The following is a 25,166-nucleotide window of genomic DNA, read 5'->3' as shown; positions in this document are numbered from 1 at the left end:
AAATCTGATGTAGCCTAATGCTGTATTCTCCAGCTATGGCTGATCAATCGCTCCTGCAAAGAGCAGGCAAATGCTGCTGAGCAGATGGTCTTGGCTGAGGCATGGTCAATTAAACTAATTAAAGATGCTTTCATTTAATCAGAGGGTGTTTTAACCCTGTTAGCTGCCAGTTGGGGATGTGTTTTCGTGTACTAGGAACTTCCAGTTCTGGCCCTTCTATGGACTTCTGGTTTTCAGTCCCTTTACAGAAACCAGGCCGAAGTGTGCATCCAAAGAGCATATATCTAGCAGAGAAATTATAATGTCATGCAACAATAGTGAAGACTTGCAGAGAATTCAGTTGTTCCCTTCTAACACTAACCAGAGATGTTTATTAGCTTGAAGAGCTCTTCTGCAGTGAATCTTTCCCACCCTACCTCCTGCCTGCCTTCCCCCTGGCTTTAGGGGTGCGGCTGCCTCTCCACAGCCCAGACAAATGTCACTTGTTCCACCAAAACAAGCAGTGGCGTGTCATGGTGTATTATTCAGGGGACAAAAAATTATTTCAGCATCCAGGTTTCAGCATCAGACAGGTTCTGGAGTGGAGGAGTAGCCTCTTATTTCAGCTCTCTTCTACCATGCAAAACATCTACCATGCAAGGTGTTTTTGTGGTGCAGCATCAGCTGAATGATCGTCTTTGTTGTCTGTGTGGACTGATTTTTTTCAGTTTAAGGCTTAAATTACCATCAGAATATCTCTTGCATTTATTTTTGTTTCAATTGACCCATGAATATTTTTCATCATCTGCATTCATGCTGCAAAGGAATGCATAAAAAATAACCATGGTTACCTTATAAAACATCATATTGATGACTTGACTTTTCCAACCTACCTTAGCTCTTTTATTTAAGGACTGCTCTTTCTCTTCTTTCATTGAAAATATAGTTGTTGGCATGACTTCTCTGCTGCTTAGCCAGATTTTTGGGTTTTTTTCCCCCACATCAGGAGCATAATTTCAAATCAATATTTATTAATGCAATTTTGTTTCCCTACCAAAGTGGACAAGAAGTTGCTGATTTAGAAAAAAACACTTCGCACTGAAAAACCCAATGATCCCATGGAGTACATTGCCACTGTGCAGGGTATCCAGCCTCAAAACACCTGGTGGGTCTGCCTGAGGAGGAGCCAAGCCAAATGGTGTCCATTGCAGGGGAGAGGGAGTGATAGCTAAATGTGCTACATAAATATTAAATGCTTATTACTAATCTCTCCCTTAAAAACCAAAAAACCAAACCAACATAAAATGAACCTGATGGGCCAGAGTTCAGTTTCTGAGTTGGCTTCCATGGGGTCTGGTTCCAAGGTTTCCAGAGGTGGGACTTGGCTCTCAAAATGCTGTCTTTATTTTGAGCAATCTCTCTTGCTTCCCTAACTTTGAATTCAGTGCAAGCCACTGTACGTAAAAACCAGTTTCTCAACGTGGAGAAACATTGTGGACTGTGTCTTGTTAGGAAAGGAAAATGTCACTGCTCCTGTTTGTCTTTCCCTCAACCAGAGATGATGAGCAGAAGACATGACAAAGAAATGCCCCCACTGGCCCCTTTTGGAGAACGTAATCTTCTTTTTTCTCTGAGCAGCATTTGTTCCCTGCAGTACATGTTCCTGTCAATCAGCCCAGGAGGCCTTGGGAGACAGAAGGGGTGTTATCCAGACCTCTCTCTCTTTAAGCAAGGAACTGCTAGCTGCAAAAGAACCCATATGTGATTCTTATCTTAAGGAAGGCTGGAATACTTAATAAGACATAACTGGTGCATGACCCTGCACTATGTTAATGCCTCTCTCTTCCTCTTCCTTTTAACTGGAAATACAATGGAGCCGCTAGAATTTAATTTTGCACATAGGTCTTTTAAATCTAATTTGAATTCCACATGAAAACCTCAATGCTTGGCAGCACTTCAATCCTTGCTCATGCATTTTATCAGTGATTACCTTCCTGGGGAACTTATAATGCCTATCTCAGGAGCAAAATGGAAAGATACAGTCATACTTGCAAATGGTGGGGGTTATATGTGGTCATGCTGGCTTGTGCCAGAGCTCCAGGGTCTTCATTTCAGCACGCAATGTCTTGTCAGAGAGCCTGGACTAGTTCCCACTGAGCTGTGCTAGCCTAAGGTTACACACTATTCTTCTGGTTTTCTTTTTATCATGTTATATAGAGAGATCATTCTTCTGACATACATCATCCACTAAGGGAATATTTTGAAAGTTCTACATTAATATTTTACTAGGTTTTCTCTAATCTTATTTCTGTAAGATGTGGTTTCCTCAAGGCTGTTTCTTTGCAGTCAATATTGTGTTCAGATTTCCAGAAAAGGGAGTTATTTAAAAAAAAAAATATTCACCAGTCCTTTCCTTCACTCCATACATTTCATTGTTCAGGCCACCAGTGTTCCATGAAACTTGAAAAATGCTTCTTGTCACAGCTTGGGATGTGATAGTGTAATTTTAATTCAGAAGAAACTTTGGGAGTTGAATGGATCAGGCCATAGAAAGTACTTCATGAATATAAAATACAGCTGGGTTAATCTTCCAGTTTTCATCTAAAAAGTACCAAATTAAAAAGAGAATAGGTATATTTCTTAGCAGAAATGAGATGCCAAGAATTTTCTTCAAAAGGATATCAAAGTAGGCACATATTTGTTCCCACTGAGCTGACTGTAAATTGGGAAATGATCAACAAAGTAGATTTCATGCATTTCAAAGGCTCAGCCTCAATATCCCTAACTTACATAACCTACTCCTTACCTCAATTTCAGTGCTGAGTTTTCATATTCAATACACTACATTTTTTCTGGAACATCTGATTCTACTCATGTTTGTGAGAAATTAGAGTGCAAGTTCAATAGGGAATTAGATGCAACACAAATTCAAATACAATTTCTCCTGTGTTTAAAAGGCCTATAGTAGCCTAAAATCATGTAAAAACTGTGTTGGCCTCCATAGCACAGATTTTGTTGTATAATGCAGGCAAGGAGTGATGTTTCCTAACAGCAGTGATCTGTGCATGTGTTTTTCAAGTGTTGTACCCAGCCTTTGATCCATTTTTTTTTGTCTCTGACAGAGAACAGTAAGAAGTTGGGGAGGTGATAGCACAATATTATTTGTTGTGAAGTCTTTGTAGAAACACTGATAGCTGTGACAGGGAAGTGAGTGGAGTCTCCAAGAGCTCTGTATGCCAGCCCTGAGTGCTGGTGGCCCAGGAGAGCATGGTGTGGGGTGGAGATTGGAGTCTGAACCCTCTTGTGCCCCAACCACAGCCAGGTTCCCTGTGGGCTTTAGTGGAACCAGGCTTGCCTGCTTGGTGTGTGCAGGCTTGAGCCTTAAGCATTCCTCAGATGTGCACAGGAGGAGACAGCTAAAATTGCAGGCATTTCCCACAATAAATGAGAGCAAAGAACAAATACATAATTTTGCTGTCCTCTTCTGAATGTGCTGCGTGGCACATTCAGAATGATGTTTGCAGTTAAAAAGGTGCTGGGGAGGAAGCACAGGCACAGTGGGTGGCCACAGGTCAGGCACCCTGACTTTGTTGAGTTTTGGTTAAGTTCCTGCTCATTCTCATGGGTGCAGCTCATTTCTGCATCCTGCCTGACTGCTGCCTGTGTGTGCAGCTCTCCTGGCAGCAGCACCAAAACTGCACATCTCCAGCCTCATTAGTCCACAGGAAGGGAAACTGGGCAATGTCTACATTGATGCTATTTTGCTCCAGCTGTCAACATAAAAATGTAAAATGTAGGGCCCAGAAATCAAAATAATAAGTTGCCAGCAAAGGTGGGAGATCTTAGAAGATAGCACAAATTGCAGTGGGATGCTGGAGGGAGTGTAAGGCTTTATTCCTTAGCAGAAAGAGCATCAGTGATGAGTTCTCTTTTTCCCAGGCTGAGGACCACGAGTTGTTGTCTTTTGTGGAGAGTTTTGCTAAATATAACTATCTTCTTTTGTGACCTAGTTAAGTCCAAACTTGACAGGGAGAGAGCCATTTGGGTGTTTTAAGTTATAAAATTCTAATAGCGGAGTAATTAAATGGTCTCCTATTTCTTCTCAACACCGGTCATTTATCACGCTGATATTTCTGCCAGTTTGTTGGAGAGCTGATGTTGTGCAACACTGGTAGAATGAGCTGCAGGCTTGTGTTTGGCTGCCATTGCCAGGAGTCTTGTGCTCCGTGTGCGGATCCGAGACCAGGACTGACAAAATAGCTGCAAAACAGAGATGATGTCCATGGAGAAATTATTGACACAATAATTTTATTAAGTCCCATGATGCCCGTTAGGTCTGATGAGAACACCATTTGCCAAGTGTAGCATTTTATTTTGCATTTTAAAATCACATTAAAACCCAGTGCTCTTCAGTTCTGATGCAGGGTGTAATGTCAGCAACAGTTCCTCATCATGGTACTCACCATCCCCTCATAGCTTGAAGTCTTATTCCCTTCCCATGCATATCCAAATTCTTACTGTCAACACAGGCAGATAGTGATAAGACAAGAGGGGGCAATTTTAAAGTAAAAGAGGAGAGCATTAGCTTAGGTATTAGGAAGAAATTCTTCATTCTGGGGGTGGTGACACACTGGCACAAGTTGCCCAGTGTTTTGCTCGAGGCAAAACTTCAGATTGCTGAAGTTTACAAGGTCAAGTTGAATGGGGTTTAGGGCAATCTGGTCTAGTGAAAGGTGTCCCTGCCCTTGGCAGAAAGGGTTGGAAAAAGATGGTCGGTATGTTCCCTTTCAAGCCAAACCATTCTATTATTCTGTATTTCTATGAAAAATGTAAAAATTCAAGTAGTCATTTTCCAACTCTCTCTCCATTGGCCTTTCTGCTTGTAGATTTTCTCTTTATTTGCCCTTTTTCTCCATAACAGTGGATTTTGGCTGAGAATAGTTGTGCTCAGATGGTTAGGTATCAGTTGAGTGTAAATTAGCTGAAGGAGCTGTGGCTGCCACTCTCAAAATGATTCCAAAATATCTTTGTGTGGGAGAGTGATGGTCAGGTCAGAAAAGAGAAGCGTTGTTTGGGTCTGCTTGAGGGGAATGGAGTTAGAGGGGATAATGCCAGTTAGATTAAGAGAAAGCAATGCACTCTTAATATTGGCTTATATCAGAGATATTTCATGTTACAGTGGCCCTCATGGGTGTGCAGCAGCAGCAGCATTTGGAAAAGGGTCTGTTCCCCATGAACATGTGCAGGATTTGAGATGAGGAACACAGGTTTCTTGGAGGCTGGTACAACAGCTTTCCTCTGGGAAGTCCCTGCTGACAGAATGGTCCTTAGCAAAGCAGGAAGAGAAAACTGGACATGGTTTTGCTGCTGGTTTGGCTCATTGATGAGCTGTTGTTCTCCTCAGGGGTACCAGCTGCAGCCCTGCTGCTCCCCCAGCCCTGCCTGCTCAGTGCTGGGAGGTGACTCTGCTCCTTTCACGTGCAGCCCTTTGCCCAGCTGTGTAACTCCTGATCCCTTTATTAACAGTCAACATAGGCAATTATTCAGGGTCATTGATTGGCCATTTTGTCCTGGCAACTGCAAAAGAGCTGAGGATGTCTGGCAGGCAGTAGAAGTTTTATTTCTGTCAATTAAAATAGCCAAATATATGTTCAATGAGATAATTTGGATCGTTACACTTTCCTATCATAATGCCAGTTGCAGTTTCATCCATTGTATGGATAAAAGCAAAAGCAGCATCAATGAAAAAAAATTATCTATTTATTTCCTAAATATATGAGTAGAAACACTGGCATTGTAACATCAGAGTATGAGCCTGATCTGAGCTTTGTCATTAATGATCTTGGGAAAACCTGATGTGCTTCAAAATAAGAGTGGTTTTCTGGATGATTACAATCAAAATGCATTTCGTTTAACCAGATCAGTAGTTATCACCATCATGTGAAGCACCATGTGAACCACTGCAAGCCAGGAGCTCCCCCTGGTACCTCTATCTTATATTTTGTCTCATCTGCAGTCAGGGTAGCAATGGAGCAGGGGATGATGGAGGGAAGGCAGTGCAGTGTGCAAGGGCAGGAGGCACATCTGTCTCCCTAAGGCATCCTGCCATACCAGCATGCCACAGCAGATGAGAATCTCTCTCCACTGTGGCCTGAATTTACTCGATGCTAGGTGTCAGCCAAAAGTAAATCTCTCCTGTTCAAAGATGAAGAGTTCATAAGAATCCTTAATAACAAAACTCTCCCTGTGCAGAGGCTGCTGGGAAGGGATGTGCCAGGGTGCTGGGGAGCAGAGGAAAAGAAAAATGGGTCAAATAAAGTTCTGCTGAAAAAGGAGTAAATGCTCATTGTCAGCATGAAATTGGATGTCCCTGTAGACTCTGCTGGACATGAATTGGCCCATGCCAGTGTGAGCCCTGGAGAAGGGCAGGGCAGCTGACAGCAAGTAACAGCAAGTCGTGGTCTCAGAAAAATTCACCAAGCAAACCAGAGTTCAGCCATGAGCATTTCCTTTGGAAAGTGTCATTTTGGCTGTCTGCTGCAGGCTGCAATGATTTCTGCCTTAAGATGAAGCAAAACTCATCGCTCTGGTTTGGTGGCAGTGACCTGTGTGGAGAGCTTTTCCAGTGCTCTGGGATGCTCTGGAAAACCCTGGGGAGGATGTGTGGACACAGCTGAACTGCATATGGGGCCAGTCCCACCTTGCTACAGCAGTTTGCCTGCCCTGTTTTCCAGCTGTGAAACCACTGTGATGCCCTTGCTTTTCTCAGGATGCAAGCCTGTAACCTTCAAGAGAACCTCTACCAATATTTAGAGAAAAAACAGCTCTTTTTTTTTATCCATACTCCCCCTATTTTCTTTTTTTTTTCCCTTCTTCTTTTTTCCTCCTCCTTCAAAAGAGGCCCTGGGGAGGACTTAAAGGTAAAACAAGCAATGAGGAAGTACAAGCTGTCATAAATAGCGTTAAAAGCAGAGTCAGACTTGAAGTAAGGTAACAAAGTACCTGAGAAAGTGGTGACAGAGTTGTGAAAGGTTTTCAAAGTTTGTGTCTGATTGATGCCTTGTAGGCATCAGCTAAGGATTCTCAGGACATTGGTGGGCAAGGAGACCGGGATGCAGCCACAGCCTCAGTGGGTGTGCTGAGGTGTCCAGCCATGGTGCCAAGCCTTTGGCATGTGTGAAGGTACCCCAGGAAACATTGTGAGAAACTGTTGTCTTTCTCTAGGGCACCAAAAAAACCTCTCCTATATCCCAGTCTGGAATCTGTGCTATAAAAATATGTTGGAAGGGTCTTGAGTGTTATGTGAAGGGATAAGGAAGAACTAAAAGTTGGACTCACCTGGGGAAATGGTTCAAGTAATTTGTTTGCAGATGTATTGGAGCAATGTTTAACTGTCCATGTACAGGAGCAGTAAAACTGGGATCAAAGCAGTCACTCTTGGCTGCCACTGATAGTCAGGGCTGGGAGAGCTGGGCAAAGGTTGTGACAGTCTTTCTCTCACCTGAAGGATAAACTGGATCTTTTTCTATTATATATCCTTATGTTCAAATGGAAGCTCAGGCCTTAACATAGCAATTGTATGCTGAATTTTTACTAGGGATATACAAGGATTGCACAGGAAGGGGTAAGAGGCTAATTTTAGGCTGGGAATCCATCCCTTGACTGGGCAGGTTTTGAACACCATGAGTGTTATTGCTGAAAATAGAATCAGTTATTTAACTGAACTTTGTCTAGGCTGGTTATTTCATTTTAGTCTGCAATGGAAATTGTGGTGGGCTCTGAAAAAGAGTCTTGCAGCCAGGCAGATTGGAGCTGTTCCCTGGCCACCTGCAGCCAAAAGCCTTTGCTGTGGAGCTGCCCGTGTTAGGAAGCAAGGCTGGCATGCATGGAGCACTTGGTGCTGCATGGCAGTGAGGATGAGGTGATGGCAGATGAGGGGACACTGCTTTGCCAGATGAAGTTTGTTACAAATTCCCATCTGCTCAGAAGCAGAAGCTATAAGGTTTGTGCTTGTACAAGTAATTATTTGTTATACATTTTTAAACATGAAATCTAGTCCAAACGGCAAATATTTTTAGCGTGTGTCATTGTGCAGTTAAGAAGGCTGCCAGCAGCATAAACCAGAATAACTCTGCGTGGTGGTGGGGCTGAGATGGGATTTTCTGCTTTGCCCATTTTCTCCTCCCCACTCTTGGGTACTCGTTCTCTCAGCTGGGCTCCTGCTTGCATGAGCCAGCACCTTGCAGAGGCAGCTGCTTTGTCACCCCCTCCATTCATTTTACCTGTGATGGAAAGCACATCTGGCACAGCTGGGAGGTGTGTGGCTTGGTGTGAAAATGCTCTGGAAGAAATGGGACAGGATTGCTGCTTTTTCTCCCAGTGGAATATGGAAGAGGCAGTCTTACATCTCTTAATTTCCAGCAAATGCACTCTGTGCAGTGAGCCTGCACATGGTTTATAATGTAGGCACATTTGGGCTGAATGAAGCATTTTTTTCAGGTTTTTAAGGAACTGGTTGAATTGTTTCAGCAATGTTTTACCCTCCACTCTAAAATTTCACTAAAAAAGAGTGGGACAATGGATTTAAGATGGATCTGAGCATTTTAGAAACAGGAGAGCTTAGGTTTTTAAGGTTGCATAAAAATGTAGGGAGTGTGAAATCTGTGTGAAGATGAATGCTTTTTGACAGGGTGGAATCTGTTGTGGATTTTGCTCAGCCTGTGAGCCAAGTGATTTTGTTATTCCCTCAGCTCTCATGCAAGGTCACAGCATAAACCTCAGTTGATTCCTTTGCACCTGCAAAGCAGTTCAGGCAGGTACCAGAGCATTTCCCAGCTTTGCTGGTTCCCAGGAAGAGCTCCCTTGTTTTCATCCACCTGTCTTAACAGTTTTCTCAGCATTTGGACCATCAGTCCTGTCAGAGCCTGCTTTTTCCTGTTGTTTTTCCCTATACTCCTCTGGACAAAGAGGGGGATGCAGAGGGTATGCAGCAGGGACAGCAGTCTGACCCCATGGGTTACACACATGCATAATTTTTTTCTAGTGCCCTGAGCAATGCTCTCCTGACCTTGATTTCCATAGATCTTTGATCAATAATAAGAAAGAGAGGGGAAGGCTTTCAGCTGTAGGTTCCGTATGTGTCTATTCCCATGGATTTATTGCTGGTAACATCTGGTGGTACCTTAAATTGAAGTAAGAGTGTGGTTCTAGCAGTGCAATTTTGACCAGGTTACAGAGCAGAGTGAAAAAAAAAAAAAGCTGAATTCCATGAGAATGCTTTAAGCATGGCGTTTCTCTTTAATCTCTTTATTGATTTTTTTCCCTAATTTCTAAAAAGAGCTGCAGCAGCTGGCTGAGATGAGCAGGTACTGGTGCTGCAGACCTGCAGTCGTGGTTGTGCTCTGTCTCACATCTGAATTCCAGCTGTAGATTTTGCACTACTCTCTTACATGTCTTTTCTGCATATAAAGGGCATTGTCCTTGGAAAGCTTAAAGGGAAGATTGAGGGTAGACTCAGATGAAACAGGATCAGAGAGCAGGCTATCACCTTATTTTCTCAGAATGCTGCCACACAGAAAGCACTGAGGGACTTCAACAATAGCAGGGACTGTAATGCCATACTCTGAGTGTCCAGTACATTTTCCCTAACTCTCTCAGCAAAAGCCTCGTGCCCTGCTAGCAATTTCAAAGGAAAGAGGTCGTGCCTTGCTGAATGTAGTTTGAAATAAGCCACATTTCCTCAGAAAGCAGGAGATGACAGTGTTTCTGGCAGAGGAGCTGTCTGGAAGAGTCATTGTGCAGCTACACTGGGGCCTGACCCACCATCCAGCACATTTCCCATCCTTGAATTCATAATCTTTTGTTCATGGAGGTCTGCTGCAGAGGGCTGTGCCACCTTCACTGGCACCCATCCCAGCTCTCTCCTTCAGGATGCCCACAGGGTTCAAGGGTGGTGGGTCCCTGTTCTCCAGCTGTGCTGGATCCTGGCATGTGCTAAGGGCTGAGGCAGTCCAGCCTGGGTTGGGATGGATGTGCTGGGCAATTAGTGTTTTACTTGGCTTTAAATACAAAGAATAATTAGCAAAGCAGTGTGAAAAAGAGCTCTCCACCCACTGGGGGTGGAAAAGCTCTGTCTGGAGGCTCTACCCCTACTGAACTCTAGGGAAGGGTAATTGAGAGGCAGTGGGTGCCCAGAGTGGGACTGGGGAAGGCTGGTGCTGGTGCTGTCATGAACACAGTGCACAACCATCAGGACAGCACTGCTCTGGTTGTGCCAGGTCCCCCCATCCCCAGGGTGTCGGGATCCTTGTCACACACAGCCCCTGGGAGCACAGGGGTGCAGGCACTGCTCCAAAACACTCCCCAGCAGCCTGGCTGCTGTGTCCTCATGGTGACCATGGCTCAGGCGTGGGAGGGGCAGGGACAGCCTTGGCTGGGGGACTAGGGTGGACAGACGGACGCCTGGGAGTGGGGGACAGATGGACACCTCGTCCCTCTGCTCCAGCTGGAGCAGGTTGTAGGCAAACAACTCTCCTGCACACGCTGGGACAGCAGAGCAGCTTGAAAGCTTCAGATAATAATATTTCACGTGGAGAAGGCTGTTAATGACAGGGGATGTGATTGACTGCCTTTTTCTGCTGCTGCTGTATTAGCTGTACTTAAATCAGCTTACATTAACTGCAGTTATATTTAATGTTCTCTGTCTACACAGCTGAATTTTTAGATTGTTAATTTTCAATTGCAAATTGTTTAATTATGTCTGAACTTTTCATAAATATTTGGAATGTGAGTTAATATTTTCTATTACATGTGATACATGGTCTGGAAAAAAATAATTGTTCTTAGTGCTGTGCACTGGTTCTGGCAGTGTCCTCAAAGCCTTGATGCTCTCTTATCTGCAGTTTCTTGCCTTCACAGCTGACGTGTCAGAAATTGAGGTCTGTAGCTGGTGCTGTGTGTGTGTTATGGTCAGGAAAGCCATTTAGGATTCATTTGGCTCCCTGACAAGAAGAAAAGGAAATGTTTGTTGTCTGCAGTGTGGTAACGTGGTGAAGACTGGAGGCTCATGACATTACATGTGTACATTATTGCTGTGGTCTCAGAGCCTGCTCTGAACATCAGTTTGAGATCTGGAAGGCAACGGTTCTAAGACTAGGAGGAATTTTTAGGGTCTTCAAACCCCAGGGCCCCAAAAGCTCATCCCTGTTTGCCCATCCTCCTCTACCCAGGCAGGGCTGCATGCAGGACCATGATTTGAGTTGGTTTGAGTAAAGCCAGTGCAAGCCTGGCCTGGGAGCAGCAGTGCCATGCTCTTTGCAGAGGGAGCTGGGCTGTCCAGCCTGGCAGGAGCTGCTGCTGCCAGGCTGAAACAACTTATTCTGTAATTGTTATAGTGTCTGTACACAGAAATTATTTATCATACATTTAATATGGACAAATAACAGCACTTTCTCTGTTGTGTGGATGGTTTGCTGGGCTGTCTGTCCCCCACCAGTAAGGGGACAAGGATGGTGCACCCCATGGGAGGACTTGCCCCACCTGCTAAGCTCTCCCCACACATGGTACCTTGCACTGCATTCCTCCTCCTCCTCTCAACTTACAGACTCACTGCTTTTGAAAGCATCATATTTTTGCTCCCTGTGTTTGTTTCTTCATAGCTATGCCTCTTGCCGCTTTTCTGTGTCTCCTTCAATTCTTTTCACATCCTTGATCCTTAATGCAGGTGCCAGAGCATCTCACAAGGGTATTATGTGAGGTTAGATCCCACATGACAACTCTCAGCTCCACATGGCCCTTCTCAGAGATGCCAGACATCCATTTTGTGCCACTGGCTCTTCAGGGACAGAATGGGTCCTCTTGGCAGTAAGAGAGGTGGTGGATGTTCCTAATTAGTGAAGCTAGGATTCCAATCCATATTTCTTTTTTCAGATTTTTTTTTCATGTTGTTGAACACTATTATTTAAAAAAGAGGTGGCTTTTCTGAAATGCAGTGATAGATTAGATTGGATTAATATGGCTAAGGATTGATACTGCTTCTGTTCAAAATCAGGAGATTCTCTCTGAGGTACACTTCTCTGAAACCTTGGAATGACTCAGAGCACAGATGTTTGGGCACTGCTCTAAGAAAAGCAAGGAATTGACCTTTTAATTAGCATAATATAGTAATTTAGCAGAGCAATACTGATTGCTTATTAATCATTTATATTTGTTGTTATGTATTGATCAAAGGGACTTAGAGATGTGATGTTTCTGCTCTGGATTTTGATAAGCTGATACCAATTAGTGAGCAGCATATTAGGTGCAAGTCAGAAGGACTAAAATAGCTGCATCTGCAGTTGAAGGCAGTTCCCTTGCAGTTCTCTGTTGCTGTAGGAAGGGGGTCTGATGGTGACCTACACAGAGACTTCTGGAGAAATGTGATCCTACTCACAGGTGAGACCAGCAGCTTCAGCTCCCACCTCCACCATAGGATGCCATCCACTGAGAACATGTAGCAACCTCTTTATGTGCTGGAAATTTGCTGCCTAGAGGTTTAATTCTCCTGACTGCTTTCTCCCTGACCTCATGGGAGAGTTTGCTGCATCAAACCAGTGTGAAAGACATCAGCCTGTTCAGGAGGTTGGTCTCTTTAGATCTCTGGCTGTGATAAATCTAAACTTCACAAATACAAAAATGAACTGTATTGAGCATGACTGCAATCTTTGCTGTCCTAGTCCTTGAAAAGTGGGAGCCATAAACTTCTCTTTACATTCCTTCTCCCTTTTTTTTTTCTGCTGATTTAGCATATAATAGAACCAAAACGTTGCTGTTTCATGGCCAGTTTCTGCTTTGCCAGTTTTTTGCTCAGAGCTTTCTGCAGAAAAAACAATTATTACATAGACACCATTGGAGATGTTCCCACATCTTATTCTGTCACATTTAATCCTGCTGAGTGTCAGGGTACTGCAGCTTTGCTGGACTAGGTCCTCATGCGAGTTGCTTTAGTTCCAAAAGCCAAAGCCTGTTTTGAATTAAGTGATGAATGTGTCTACCATTAAGCTTTTAATCAAAGATGAGGATTTGAGGATATGTAGATCCTTCTTCCATGATGGATTGGGATGAATTAATTACAGCTGATTCTAGCTGTAAAAGTTATTTGGAACTTAATAGTAGTTTATTGCCATATTTAGGAAATTCAGGTGATTCTGTTTGCATTAACTGATGTGAAATTCAGTATATGATAAGGAAACACAGGCAAACTAAATGTACCTCAGGCATCATTGACCAGCCAGTGCTCCAGTTTCTTTCATGGTGCCACAGCTCTGGGTGTGCTGCCCGCACGTCTCCAAGCATCCTTATGCAATGCCATAAGAAGATGGCATTAAGGCATGCTCAGAGGTCAGAGCCTCTGGACAGCTTTAGTTTTCAATCCCTTTCAGTGTCGTACACCTTGCACGGATGATCTCGCAGAGGGATTTGCAGGGTTCAAAAGTTCTCTGGCCACAGATGGAAAGGGCGTGCCTTCCGAGTGGATGTGCTCTGCCATCCCTTTTCTTAACAGCTTGCAAAACATTTGCAAAGGCAGGCAGCACTTTTTCTTCCCCTTCCTGTTTTGCTGAATCTGTTTTCTCATTTACCTTGATTTATCATTGCACATAAATCTGGGGGTATCTTTGCACAACCTGCTGGAAAGATGCGTTTGCTTGTCTCAGCTTTCCTCATCACCACGGTGCAGCCTTGCAAAGCTGTGCAGAGCTGTGCTGGTAGGCGTGGAAAGATGCGTGCTGGGTTTGCTTGTCTCAGCTTTCCTCAGCCCCACGGTGCAGCCTTGCAAAGCTGTGCAGAGCTGTGCTGGTAGGCAGGTTGGGAACTGTGGGCATAGAGAGACATCATCTTTTCCTGCACAGGATCCATGCCTGGCACCTGCCTGCCCTTGCCATGGCACCAGCTTGTGCTGGGTGATCCATCAGCACTCTCAGATGAGCAGTGAATACCATGCTCTGGTGGAAAATCATCTCAGTTCATGGCATAAACAGCTGTCTAAGACATCACTCAGACCATGGTGAATCCAAGGCTGGACCTCTTGACCTCACCTGATGAAGCAGGTGTGGTCCCAGCATCCACAGGTGAGGTAAGGGGTGAGAGCCTGCACAGCCCTGGTGGCTGCTGAGGCACAGAGATGTACTGCAGCACTCTGAGACTCACACTGAGGTGGGGAGAGGCTGCTCTTCTTCCCAGGGAATGTTTTCACCAACAAATCTAGTTTGTGGAGCATGAAATAAGATTTCTCTTTAAGAGAGAATCATCAGCCCTTCCTGAATTATCCAAGTCCTTTCTATTGTTTTAAATCTCTCTCCCAGGACTCCCTGAGTGCTCTCATGCAGAAGGCATTCATTAGATAACCCAGGGGTTTGCTGGGATAGCAGGAGCCAGCACCTATCCACAGCAAACAGCAACTGTGCAGCTCTTACTGAATTATGGAAATGACTGAATCCCTGCAGCGTAGCCTGTTTTACTACACATGAGCAAAATAAGGTAATTTTCTCCCCAGGCCAGGGAGTTTGTCAGATTTTGGGGTGCTGGAACCCTGGGATTATGTGAGGAGCTAGGGCTGATGGGAGGGAAAAAGAAAATTTTGGTGAGGTAATAGGCACAGATTCCTTGAATTAAGGGGAACTTTACAGTGTGCTAGGAAGATTCTGTGTGACTGAACCAAAAAAACCTGATTTGGGGGACTCCGATTGCCCAGAGGAGAGGTAGCCTTACAAATCCTTGCTGTGCAGTAGCACCAGAAGATCAGTCCCCTGGGATGTTGGGGGATCATATGTCACTGCCATCCTAAAGGCTGGTGAAGAAGACATGTTCTGCAGGTCCCTCCAGGTCTTTCAAAATCCTCTCTGGAACTGCAGGAGTGAGAGCTGTTGAATCCATAGCTGGGCTATGCAGATGCTGCCATGGTTGCTGATGCAGGGAGGTGCCTGACATGGGGAAGCTGTCCCTGCTCCTGTTTCAGATCCCAGGGCAGCCAGCAGTCTGTGGGTTGCAGTTTGCTGCTCAGAGGGTGAGCACATTGCCCACGACATTAGAGACTTACCCTTCTGAGGCAGCCTAGCATCATTTGTGTTCCCAGTTTTAAGGGGAGTCAGAATCCCAGCTGTGGCTGAAGAGGGAATGTTCAGATCATCTTCCACTTTCCACTTCAGACTTGTGGGAAGAGGTCGGGTCCTTGAGCACCAGACTGCTGCCATCCCACTGCCCTTGGCTACTTGTAGAGAGGAATATTCACCATTAGTGGGGAAAGGATGCTGCAGAGCAGTCTGTGACATTGACATGGAGCATATGTGTGCCACATGGTGCCACTGTCTCCTGCTCATTGCTCTTAATCTCCTAAAACAGCAGCTTTGTGGTAAGAAACCAAGGGCATCCCCGCCATGAGTCACTTTGGAGGCCATGTCTCTTTCAGTTGGAGCACTCCATGATGCTGTTGCCACATGTTGTGAGTACTCCTGGACTGACACACTCATTATTAATTGATGTGGCTTATGAATTTTTCAGTGTTTTCTCACACTGTGCATCACAAAATGAAACCACCTTTTATGAGACAAAGATCTCTCCTAAAGCCCTACATCAAAGCCACAAAATTGTCACCCATATTGTGATCTTGTTCAGCCTTCACCGTGAGCATGTTTGCTTTGAAATACTTAATCAACCATTTGCTGAGCTACAGAGCTCCCAGCATGTTAAAGGATGAGTGCCTTGAAACTTTCTCTTTGAGGCATTTGGCACCTATAAGCATGCACAGCATATGCATTTGGCTGCACTAATTATTCTGGGAGAAATTAAGCCAGGCTTAGAAAAACATGAGTGGGTCATGGCTTTTGTCTTAGTCCTCCAGCCATGGAAAAGAATTCAAAAAGTGGCATTTTCACAGCCCCCAGCTGCATGGTGGTGTACTGGATATAGGGATAGAGAAAATTAACGTTTGGGATCACTGATAGTGCCCCCAGCCAGGACAGTCCCTGCTCAGCAGCAGCCCACCTGATCACCTATTCCTGGGTGCCAATTCTGCTGGGAAAGAAAACCAGCACAGGCAATAGCTGAGGATAAAGACCTGAACTTTAGTTCCAATGCTCCAATGCTTTCCTTTCCAGAAGAATAAAAGCCAGGTGTGTTTCTGCTCCCAATGCAGCAGAAAGCAGGTTGCTGTAGTTCAGCATTTGTGCTGCCAAAGCATTTAAAATGTGTTTTTCCAGAACCCCCTTGCAAAAGGCTGGTCCTCTGCAGGAGCATGTGTCATGGGAGGGCCACGGGATCCACCACCACATTGTAACCTTTCACACAGGAGGGGACACGCCCTGGGACAGGCCCCAGGTACTCGTCAGGAGCAGGGATGTTGTGACATCTGCTGCCTTTGCTGGGAAGCAGGACTCAGCATTAGCCGTGGCTGGCAGGGAGGGGTTAAACTGTTAAATGGTCCCAGTGGTTTCTGGCTGGAGCTGGTGGCAGTTACACCAATGATACCTGTCACATCCACAGTGTAAGTGCCAGGCATTGAAGGTTGTATCTGTGTGCTGCATCCTGTCATTACAAACCCTCTTAGCTTCCACTGCTGGTATTTCATTACAAACCCTTGTAGTTTACAACACCGTTAGTCCCAGCAGAGCTGAGCTCAGAGGGTGAGTTTAGCTCCTGTGCCGTGTTTCTCTCCCTGTGTCTGCTGGGACTGTGCCCCATCAATCCGTGTTTGGTGGAACAGCCAGATCCACTGTGCTCTTACCAACAGCCAAGGGTTGTGTACATCATGTCACTTGTGCCACCAGCATTGTCCCCAGGCTGGGAGGGTTCGTCCCATCTGCAGCCCTCTCACTGTGGTTGATGGCAAGAGAGCTGTGCCCTGCTCAGTCCCCAGGCAGGTGGGTGGATCTGAGATGTGAATCTGAACCAAAGTGCTTTGTGCACAAAGCAGGAAAGAGGAGGCCAGCCTGGGCTGCTCCAGCGGCTCTTTCAGAGCCATGGCAGCAGTTGTGAATGGTTTGGCTTTAAGCTGTGATAAACCAAAGCTGGAGTTTTCAATATAAACACTTCAAATAAAACACTTGGACTCCAAAAGCATGGGGGTTTATAATCCCCTAACACCCTTCATGTCCTTGCACTGCCTTTGGCATTTCCTGGTATAAGTAGAAGTGGGCCTGGGCTCTTGGCTTTAAAAACTATAAGGCTCAGGCTGGGTGATATGTGGACAATTTCTGATGCAGTAAACACTTCAGATGTGGGTTTGGTAGGTGCCTGTGCATCTTGTTGAAGATCTTACAGACTAATTAAGCTGGTTGGTTTGTGTCTGCTTCTACCTTTCAAAGATATAGAGGGATTATCTCCCATCCGTTCAGGATAACAGGAAGAAATTCTCTGTGAGTTCCATCAGGGGGATTGGAAGCAAAGGATTGCTTCTACAGGCCAGCAACTGGTTCTTACTGGCAATCAAAACTGTCAGACTCTCATGAGGAATGTTTTAAACCCATTTCTCTTATTTACTAGTGTCCACTAAAATTATTCCTTATTAAGAGTTTAAATATTAAAAAACCTTGTCTTCTTGCAAGGTCATCCACTTGCAATTGAACCCTCAGCAGGGGTTCAAGTAGACACCTGCCCTGCAGTGCCTGCAGTGATAGGCTGGCTGCAGTGCTGGTCAGTTTTGGGTCCCCTTGAAACCTAATCTACATATAGTTTTTAATTTTTATTCTTTTGCTTTAGAAACTCTTCCACCAATGTAGATAATCTCTGCAGGGCAGGCAGAGAGAACTAATGTGGTTGTGGGTAGACGTATAAAAACATCTAATTTACCAGCAGGCAGTTGGGTAATGATCAGTTGAGAATTACGAATTATGTAAATCATGTATTTGTGGCATGCTGCTGAAGAAAAGCCCAGTGCATATGACAAATCATGTATATACTGAAATCTATAATACTTTTCACATTTAATTGACTGGGGCAACTTTATGATTTATATCTTTGCTTTATTCGCAGCACACCCATAACATAGTCATAATGCAGAACGAAACTAATTCATTTCTCTTTGACTTTTTAAATCATTTATGTATTTGGCTGTCAACTACTTGAATATAAAGTGGGCATGCATGTGGCAGATAATAAATAGCTGATTCTCTAGTTAAGAAATTGAGTTTTAATGATATTAAGGTCTGTGTTGCCTTACTTGGCCTTGCTTAGATGGTATGCCTCACATTTGAACCTTTTCTTATTTCACAAGCAAAGTATATTTTATGGGTACCAGCATTACTCTCTTAATGGCTCTATATAGTGTTATGGATGTGTAAAATGTACTCTGCTTGCTCTGATGGCAGCAGGAGCCTTTCCCAGGCACAGGAGTCCTTCCCAGGCTGAGCTGTTGGGCTGCTGCTCTTAGTCACAAGAGATCTGCTGAAGATGCCAGGAGGACAGGCAGGGGCTGTCTCATTAGTACCATTCTGTAGACAACAAGAAGAAAATGTTATTTTGGCTACTACGGACTAGGATTTCTTTCCCAAAGATCAGTTTTTGTCATGGAGCTATCATGCAGAACCATTCAAAATACAGCCTGGAAAGATTTTTTTGTTTCTTTTAAGTACCAGGTTACTTGGCTTGGCATCACTACTTGGTCTTGTGAAGCACAGCCCTGGAAAGCAATACCTTACCCACTCAACCACAGCCACAGACACTGCCTAGGCTGCTTGTTGGCTCCTAAGAAAAATAATCTTCTGCAGTCAGATCTTTCCTGGACACCTGTAGCATCACTGGAAAACATCTGCACAATCAAGATAGTGCAGAAAGCGTGAGGCAGTTTGTTGGCTCATTATCATACTGCAAAATCAACCCTCCTCCACAGCAGCATCCTCAATTCCTAAATTTAGCTCCTGAGTTATTTTGGGTAGTGTGTGATTAACCTCAATTACTGTAGCTCAGATAGCATTCAAATAATGCTCCCTCTTTCAGAATTGCAAAGAAATGAAAATCTGTGTCTGTACATTTCCTACCCTTAACGAAGCAGCTCCAAGAGGTGCTTCCAGAGGTGCAGGATAGTTGTGTGGTGCATTTATTTGTGGAGAAACTAAAAGGGGCAGCTGATCCTGAAAGGTGCTGGTAATCCATGGCTCTGTACTGGTGCTGGGATCAGGAATATAAAGATGAACCACACCAGCAGGTTATGTTGTGCAGCTGGTGTGAATGAAGCTGTTGAAGCTTCAATGGATTTGGATCACTGTCAGGACACTTTGTAGTTTTCCCGAATTAAATCCATAACAAAGGCTTTCAAAAGCTAATCAAAAATATTCTTTCTATCAATCTTAGCCATTGTTGGCCCTCTGGAAAATCAGTGGTGAAGCAGCATGCAGAAATAACACCTGCACCTGTGTGGGTCTGTGTGAGCATTTGTGGCAAGGGGAGGTGAGGAATGTGCAGGCAGACAGAGATGCCGTGGAGAGCAATGGGTCAGGGGCAACGTGGTGTTTCAGCTGGTCCAGTGAGCACCAACAGATGAGCTCAGCATTCATCAGGCTGAGAATCAGAGCTTTTGTCATCACTGTAGCTGTAACTTTCCAGACTACACTACACCAGACTGCCTCAGGGTGAGGATGCTCAGCCCCAGGAGGCAGCAGGGCAGGCATCAGAAACTGTCTTGGATTGGTGAACATTGTGTTTGTCCTGTGTGGGAGCTTCTGTTCAGCCCCAGGAGGCAGCAGGGCAGGCATCAGAAACTGTCTTGGATTGGTGAACTTTGTGTTTGTGCTTTGTGGGAGCTTCTGTTCCAGAATGTGGCCCCTCACCACTCGCTCTGTCTATCAGCAATGTAGCACAGGTGGTCAGCCTGAAGAACTGAACTGCTCCAAAAGGTGTTGCATTGGTTAATTTTTCACCTTGATTTGGCTTTTGTTTTTATACAGCTGGACAACCCTGATGAGCAAGCAGCACAGATCAGACGCGAGTTAGATGGACGTCTCCAAATGGCAGAACAAATTGCCAAGGTAAAAACAAAACTCTACTGTTATTAATAACCTCCTCATTTAGGAGTGTACAAGGAGCTTGATGCAGCCCCCAGGTCCTGTCATTCTCTTACAAGCTTCTTCTCACAATAATTACTGGTTAAAAGTGTTCAGATTATTAGCTGCAAACAAACAAGATGAAGCTGTTCTGATGTGCTTTTCTTGGAATGTCCTGATGAGCTGGGAGAGTTTAGGTTCCTGAAAAATCCCTTGTGAATCCTCAGAGGTGTCACATTTCTATGCTAGACAATAAGGTGGATAGTCGTGTGTACAAAAGGAGCCAGGAATCATCCTAATGGGATTTGTGGTTTTTTGCTGGGCTGATAGGAGCCACAGTTCCCTGCCTGTAGGTAAATGCTGCCTCAATAAAGGTCGTTCAGATGTATTGTCCCAAAGAAGTTCACTCTGTGCATGAGAGCAGTCGGGCCATCACTGCCCCCTGCAGACATTGCTGCTGTTTGGAACGTAAACATGAGACCTCCAAACAGCTTTGATAACCAAGCACTCAACTAATCTCCCTAGAGACCCTTCTGTAAGGAACCATCTCCCTGGGAGCAAATCACACCCCCACACAATGGCCTCCAGTGGACCACAGATGATGGAGAGGATCCTGTTGACATCAGTATGGCTGAGTTTTATCCTTGGCTCTAATCAGATGCTCTGAGTCACTGATAAAGCCCTAATGGGGCTGAAGTCATTTGGAATGATCTATCTGGCTGTTCTTGATAATCAAGAAACCATTACTACAAGGCAAAAAAAAATCTAATCACAGAGACAAGCTCAGTCTAGGGACCTGCCTTTCAGCAGCAGTCCTCCCAGCACTGAGCTGGGCCCAAATTAGGATTTTTTATAAGAAAGGTGATATCAGAGCTGTTTGCAACCACACTGATATGTGTGGATGTGAAAAGCAGAGCATATTGATTTATAGTAAGGCATTAACAATGGTGCTGGTGGGGCCTGCACAGCTCCTCCTCACTAACACCTCTGTTGAACATCTGCTGCTGTTTCATCTTTGAGGACATAGGCTCTGGTTTTCTGCACTTCACTGATAAAATTATTGAGATGGCCAAGGACCACATGTCCAATCAATGGTGCAGCAAAACAGCAAACTCACTGGAGGTCTTTTGTTCAGCATTTGGCCCTTTGCCATTTCATTCTTGTCAAGAAAACCTACAGTATTTATTTGCAATAAAATGTGAGCCTCTGCACTGAGCGCGGCTGCTCTGGTTCTGAGATAGGTAACCAGACCCTGAGAAAAAGGTTCCCTGGTTTTGTTGTTTCATTTTCTCTTTCTGGTATGTAGAACAATAGGCATGATTCAGTAGCAGCCAGCAGAAGTTGCAGCATCATTAATTATTTTTGCAAATGAGAATTTGCCATTTTCATTCTTCCCCAAGGATGCTGAAAACAAACCATGACACTGCTGGTCATCTGAGAGAGATTCGGGGGAAACTCCTCAACATAACCTGGCATATTTCTGTGCAGGATTCAACCTTCAAAATACAGCAGTGCAGCTTGGAGGATGGTTTAGAGTAAAAGGGACTTGCTTGGGTTTCAGTTGGAAGCTAGGGATATTCAATCTCCACCATGGTACTGCAGCAGACTTTCTCTTCAGAATGTCAGGTCCCGCCAGCATCTGCCTGCAAGAAACCTTGTTCTTTCAGATCTGTGAATACCATATTTTGGAGGCATCCAAATGACCTTTTGAATCTTCTTCTGTAGCCTCCTTTCTGGGCAAGGCTGCTTTCTCTGTAACACAGGGCAGGTTCACAATTCATCTCAGTGAAAGGATAGCATTTCCATTTTTATCTCCAATTTGCAGCTTTTAATAGAGATTTGCTGCACAGGGAGGCTTACAGTGCTTGTGAAACCAGCACTGAGGTGTCTATCTTGGAGATTCCATGCTTGAGGCAAATTAATACCTTGTTGTTAAATTAAGAAATTCACACTAGGACATTTGCACTTCAGAGGCAGCAAAGGCTGAGGAGTCTTACGGGACCAGTGGCTCTGCAAGGCTTCATCTGAGCTGTTGTGTGACCTTGAACAAGTCCCTGTTGTGCCAGCTTTCCTGCCTCTGCATACCAGGACACAGCTCTGGGTCTTTTTGCCTTTCCCCTGTGCCCAGCTCAGTGCAGCACTAGGGCAGTGCTAGGCAGGTCCCCCACTGAGCCCGACTCCATCAAAGCACATCAGCCCAGCCCTGGAGCGGCTTGAGGATCACACTCTGTGGCAAGCAGATGTTTTAAAGCTGAATCTGGACAGGCTTTTCAGTCTGTCTGTTGTACTTTTCCAGCAGCTAAATAGAGCAGCATTACAGCTGAGAGCTTAGTGATGCCAAGGCAGACGTATATTTTTCTCTGCAGTGGCAAGTGCTCTGCTGTCCTGTGGTGCCTTTCCCCCCTCCCAGTCACCTGGCTTCAAGGACAAGGAGGAGCACGTGTAGGAGCAACTAAATGAGACCTGGTGGTGACACTGGAGTGACATGTCTGTCTGGGGCTGGACCCACTCTGCTCCAGCCTGCTGGACAGGTCCTTCCTCATATCCTAACTCTGCCTGTCTCCATGCATGTGCCTCTCTCCCTATTCCTGATCCTCTCTCTGCTCCCAGTACATGGGGAGGTGACTAATGACCTTTCTTGCTGTTGTCTGCATCTTTTGATAGTTTCTTACTCCTGAATTCCCTCAGCTTTATCTCCAGTCTGATGGGTGACTTGAGACCACATCTGCATCTCTGCATTTCCTACATCAGCTAAATAGTCCCAGTTAAACTGTTATGCATCACTTCAAACTACATTTTTAGCCCTAATACGAGAAGCTGCTGGTGGCTCACAGTGAAATGTCTCAGTCCTTGCTGCACTGCTGAAGAGGTTTGTGAGGACAGTGCCAAAATTACAGTCCCTGGAGAGATGGATGACAGCAGGCTAAAAAAGCAATAATATCTGAACATCATTGCTGCAGCAGTAGTTCTCAAAATCTACAAAACAGTTGCATTTCTTTTTTCCTAGGGGTGACTTGCTAGTTATATAATGTACAGACAATACAGGAGGCTGATTAGGTAGTTTATTTCACTGTAGGTCTAATTTACATGAGGGAATTACTTCCCAAGATTGAGGCTGGAAACACATGACTATACTTCAGCTGCTTGTGTGAGTGCTGCTGTGAGCTCTGCTTGTAGTGGGTAAGATCTTAAGGACTGATGCAAAAACTAGTGCAGAGGAGAACTCTCAGCAGCCTGATGACAGACTTCTAGAAGAAACCTGACCTTGTTTTCTTTTTTAGCATACATTTTACAAATGGCATTTTACAATGTTGTTGTTGCCACCAAGATTGTGTGCACATCAGCCTTGTGTTCCCTGGCTGCAGATGCTGCCTCACTGTCTTACACCTTGCTCAGTGTCTTGTAACCCACGGAGAGACATTTGAATCCTGAGCAGATTGAGGCCATGGGAGGAGTTGTCAGAAGATGTAAGGCTCAGGCTGATGATGGGCAGCAGTTCAAAGCTGAGAACACACATTGGGGAACATCATAATTTGCTCTCACTGTCACCCTTGGTTTTAGAGTTTACATTTCCCGTTGACAGCAAGCAGCACTGGAAAGTCTCACAGTGAAAAGTTTTCTTCTTTGGGGGAGGCTCAGCCCTTGGCAAGTAGTGGAAAGGATGTTTTAGCCCTTCTTCCAGTTAGGACCAAACATTCCTGCCCACACGTGGCTGGTTTTCCCTCTTTGGGCTCCTTTCACACCTACAAACCTGATTAAGCAACCACTCAGAAGTGTTTTAAAAAGAGCTGGCACAATTGGAAGACTGGAAAACAAATTTCTTACTGTTAGCATCCTCTGAATCGATAAGTTGCTGTTGGTCACAAAGTTCAGTTGAGATCTGGCCTGGAGTGTTTGTAATTGAGGAAAATGCTATCCATAGGAAAAAGCCCACTTGCAGATAGAAGTCAGTGAAAAACAAGTGCATGCAAGATACAGGAAAATTGGACAAGTACCAAATAGTAATTCTGTGAGAAACTAGCAATAATGTTTCTACATTACTCAGGGGGAAGCTGTAATTTGTCATCTGGTTTGTAGGAGCTCCCTGCTCACAAACCTCTGCAGATGCTCTCGGGGGATTCTCCCACTGCAACAAGTGGCTGTTGGTTATCACAAACATTCATTCTGTTGTGTTTGTTTCCAAATCCAAGGAGCGCAAGTTTCCCAAGTTTGTGTCCAAAGAAATGGAGAACATGTACATTGAGGAGCTGAAGTCATCTGTCAATCTCCTGATGGCAAACTTGGAGAGCATGCCTGTGTCTAAAGGAGGCTCTGAGTTCAAGCTGCAGAAGCTGAAACGTAGCCACAACACCTCAATAATTGACATGGGAGAGGAAAATGAGAACCAGCTTTCCAAGTCAGACGTCGTGTTGTCATTCTCCCTGGAGGTAAGCTACATGCACACAACAGTGTGCAGAGTTCATGGGAGTAAAAAGCACAGCAGCCAACTTCTGCTCAGTTCAAATTTAGGTTAGGTGGAGAGAGGTGAGTAGAAGTCACTGTTTTCTGGAAGTTTTGCCTGTGATTAAACACTGTGTCCTTTCTGGTGTCTCACCACCTTGTTGGAACAATCTGTGTGATGTGCACTCTCTGGCATTTTGTGATGATGTATATCAAATGGCTCAGAAATCTGCATCATTGCCTGATCTCTCTATGCAGTTTGTTACTGAGTGTAGCCCAGTAACCCTGAGCCTGTCTTGTCCCCAAAACCATTACAATAATGCAACACTGTAAATATCAGCATCTTTAACTACTGCCAGCTAGAAGGGTTGCTGCATTTCCCTGCGAGAATTGCTTCCTCTTTGAAGAATTCCTGGGGTTTGAATTCACCCAACAGATTGGTTTGCAGTTTGTGTGGAAATACTGTGCTGTGCTGGGTTGCTCTTTGCTCTCTGTTGCATGCTGACTTTCTGTTGAGCAGTTTGTCTGTGCAGCCCAGGGGAAGGCAGGGTGCTGCTGCTGCCTCAGTCCTGGAACAGTGTTGCTCAGTAGCTGTTTTCAGCCAACTCAGTTGTTTTGTGCAAACACATTTGTGGTCTGTTTGTGGGCATATTTACTTCAAGGAGTCATCAGCTCACCCCTACAGAATTGTTGTTGTCTGTCAATGAGTGGGTTTATGTTACATTGTCAAAACAACTA

The 25,166-nt window shown here is 44.8% G+C and overlaps 1 protein-coding gene across 11 annotated transcripts in view; it reads left to right on the top strand.

Moving 5' to 3' along the window:
* Positions 1-25,166, top strand: part of CADPS (calcium dependent secretion activator) — a 205,224-nt gene that overhangs the window by 50,492 nt on the left and 129,566 nt on the right. For all 11 annotated transcript variants that reach the window (XM_039734102.1, XM_039734113.1, XM_039734111.1 and 8 more), the window contains exons 4-5: positions 19,893-19,973; positions 24,179-24,415. In XM_039734102.1, coding sequence (XP_039590036.1) covers positions 19,893-19,973; positions 24,179-24,415 — 318 coding nt within the window. The remainder of the gene's footprint in view (positions 1-19,892; positions 19,974-24,178; positions 24,416-25,166) is intronic.

This window comes from Passer montanus, unplaced genomic scaffold (genome assembly GCF_014805655.1).
Source record: "Passer montanus isolate IOZ18808 unplaced genomic scaffold, ASM1480565v1 scaffold9, whole genome shotgun sequence".
Taxonomy (NCBI): Eukaryota; Metazoa; Chordata; class Aves; order Passeriformes; family Passeridae; genus Passer; species Passer montanus.
The sequence above is the reverse complement of the archived record's forward strand: the minus strand, read 5'-3'. Positions and strand labels throughout refer to the sequence as shown.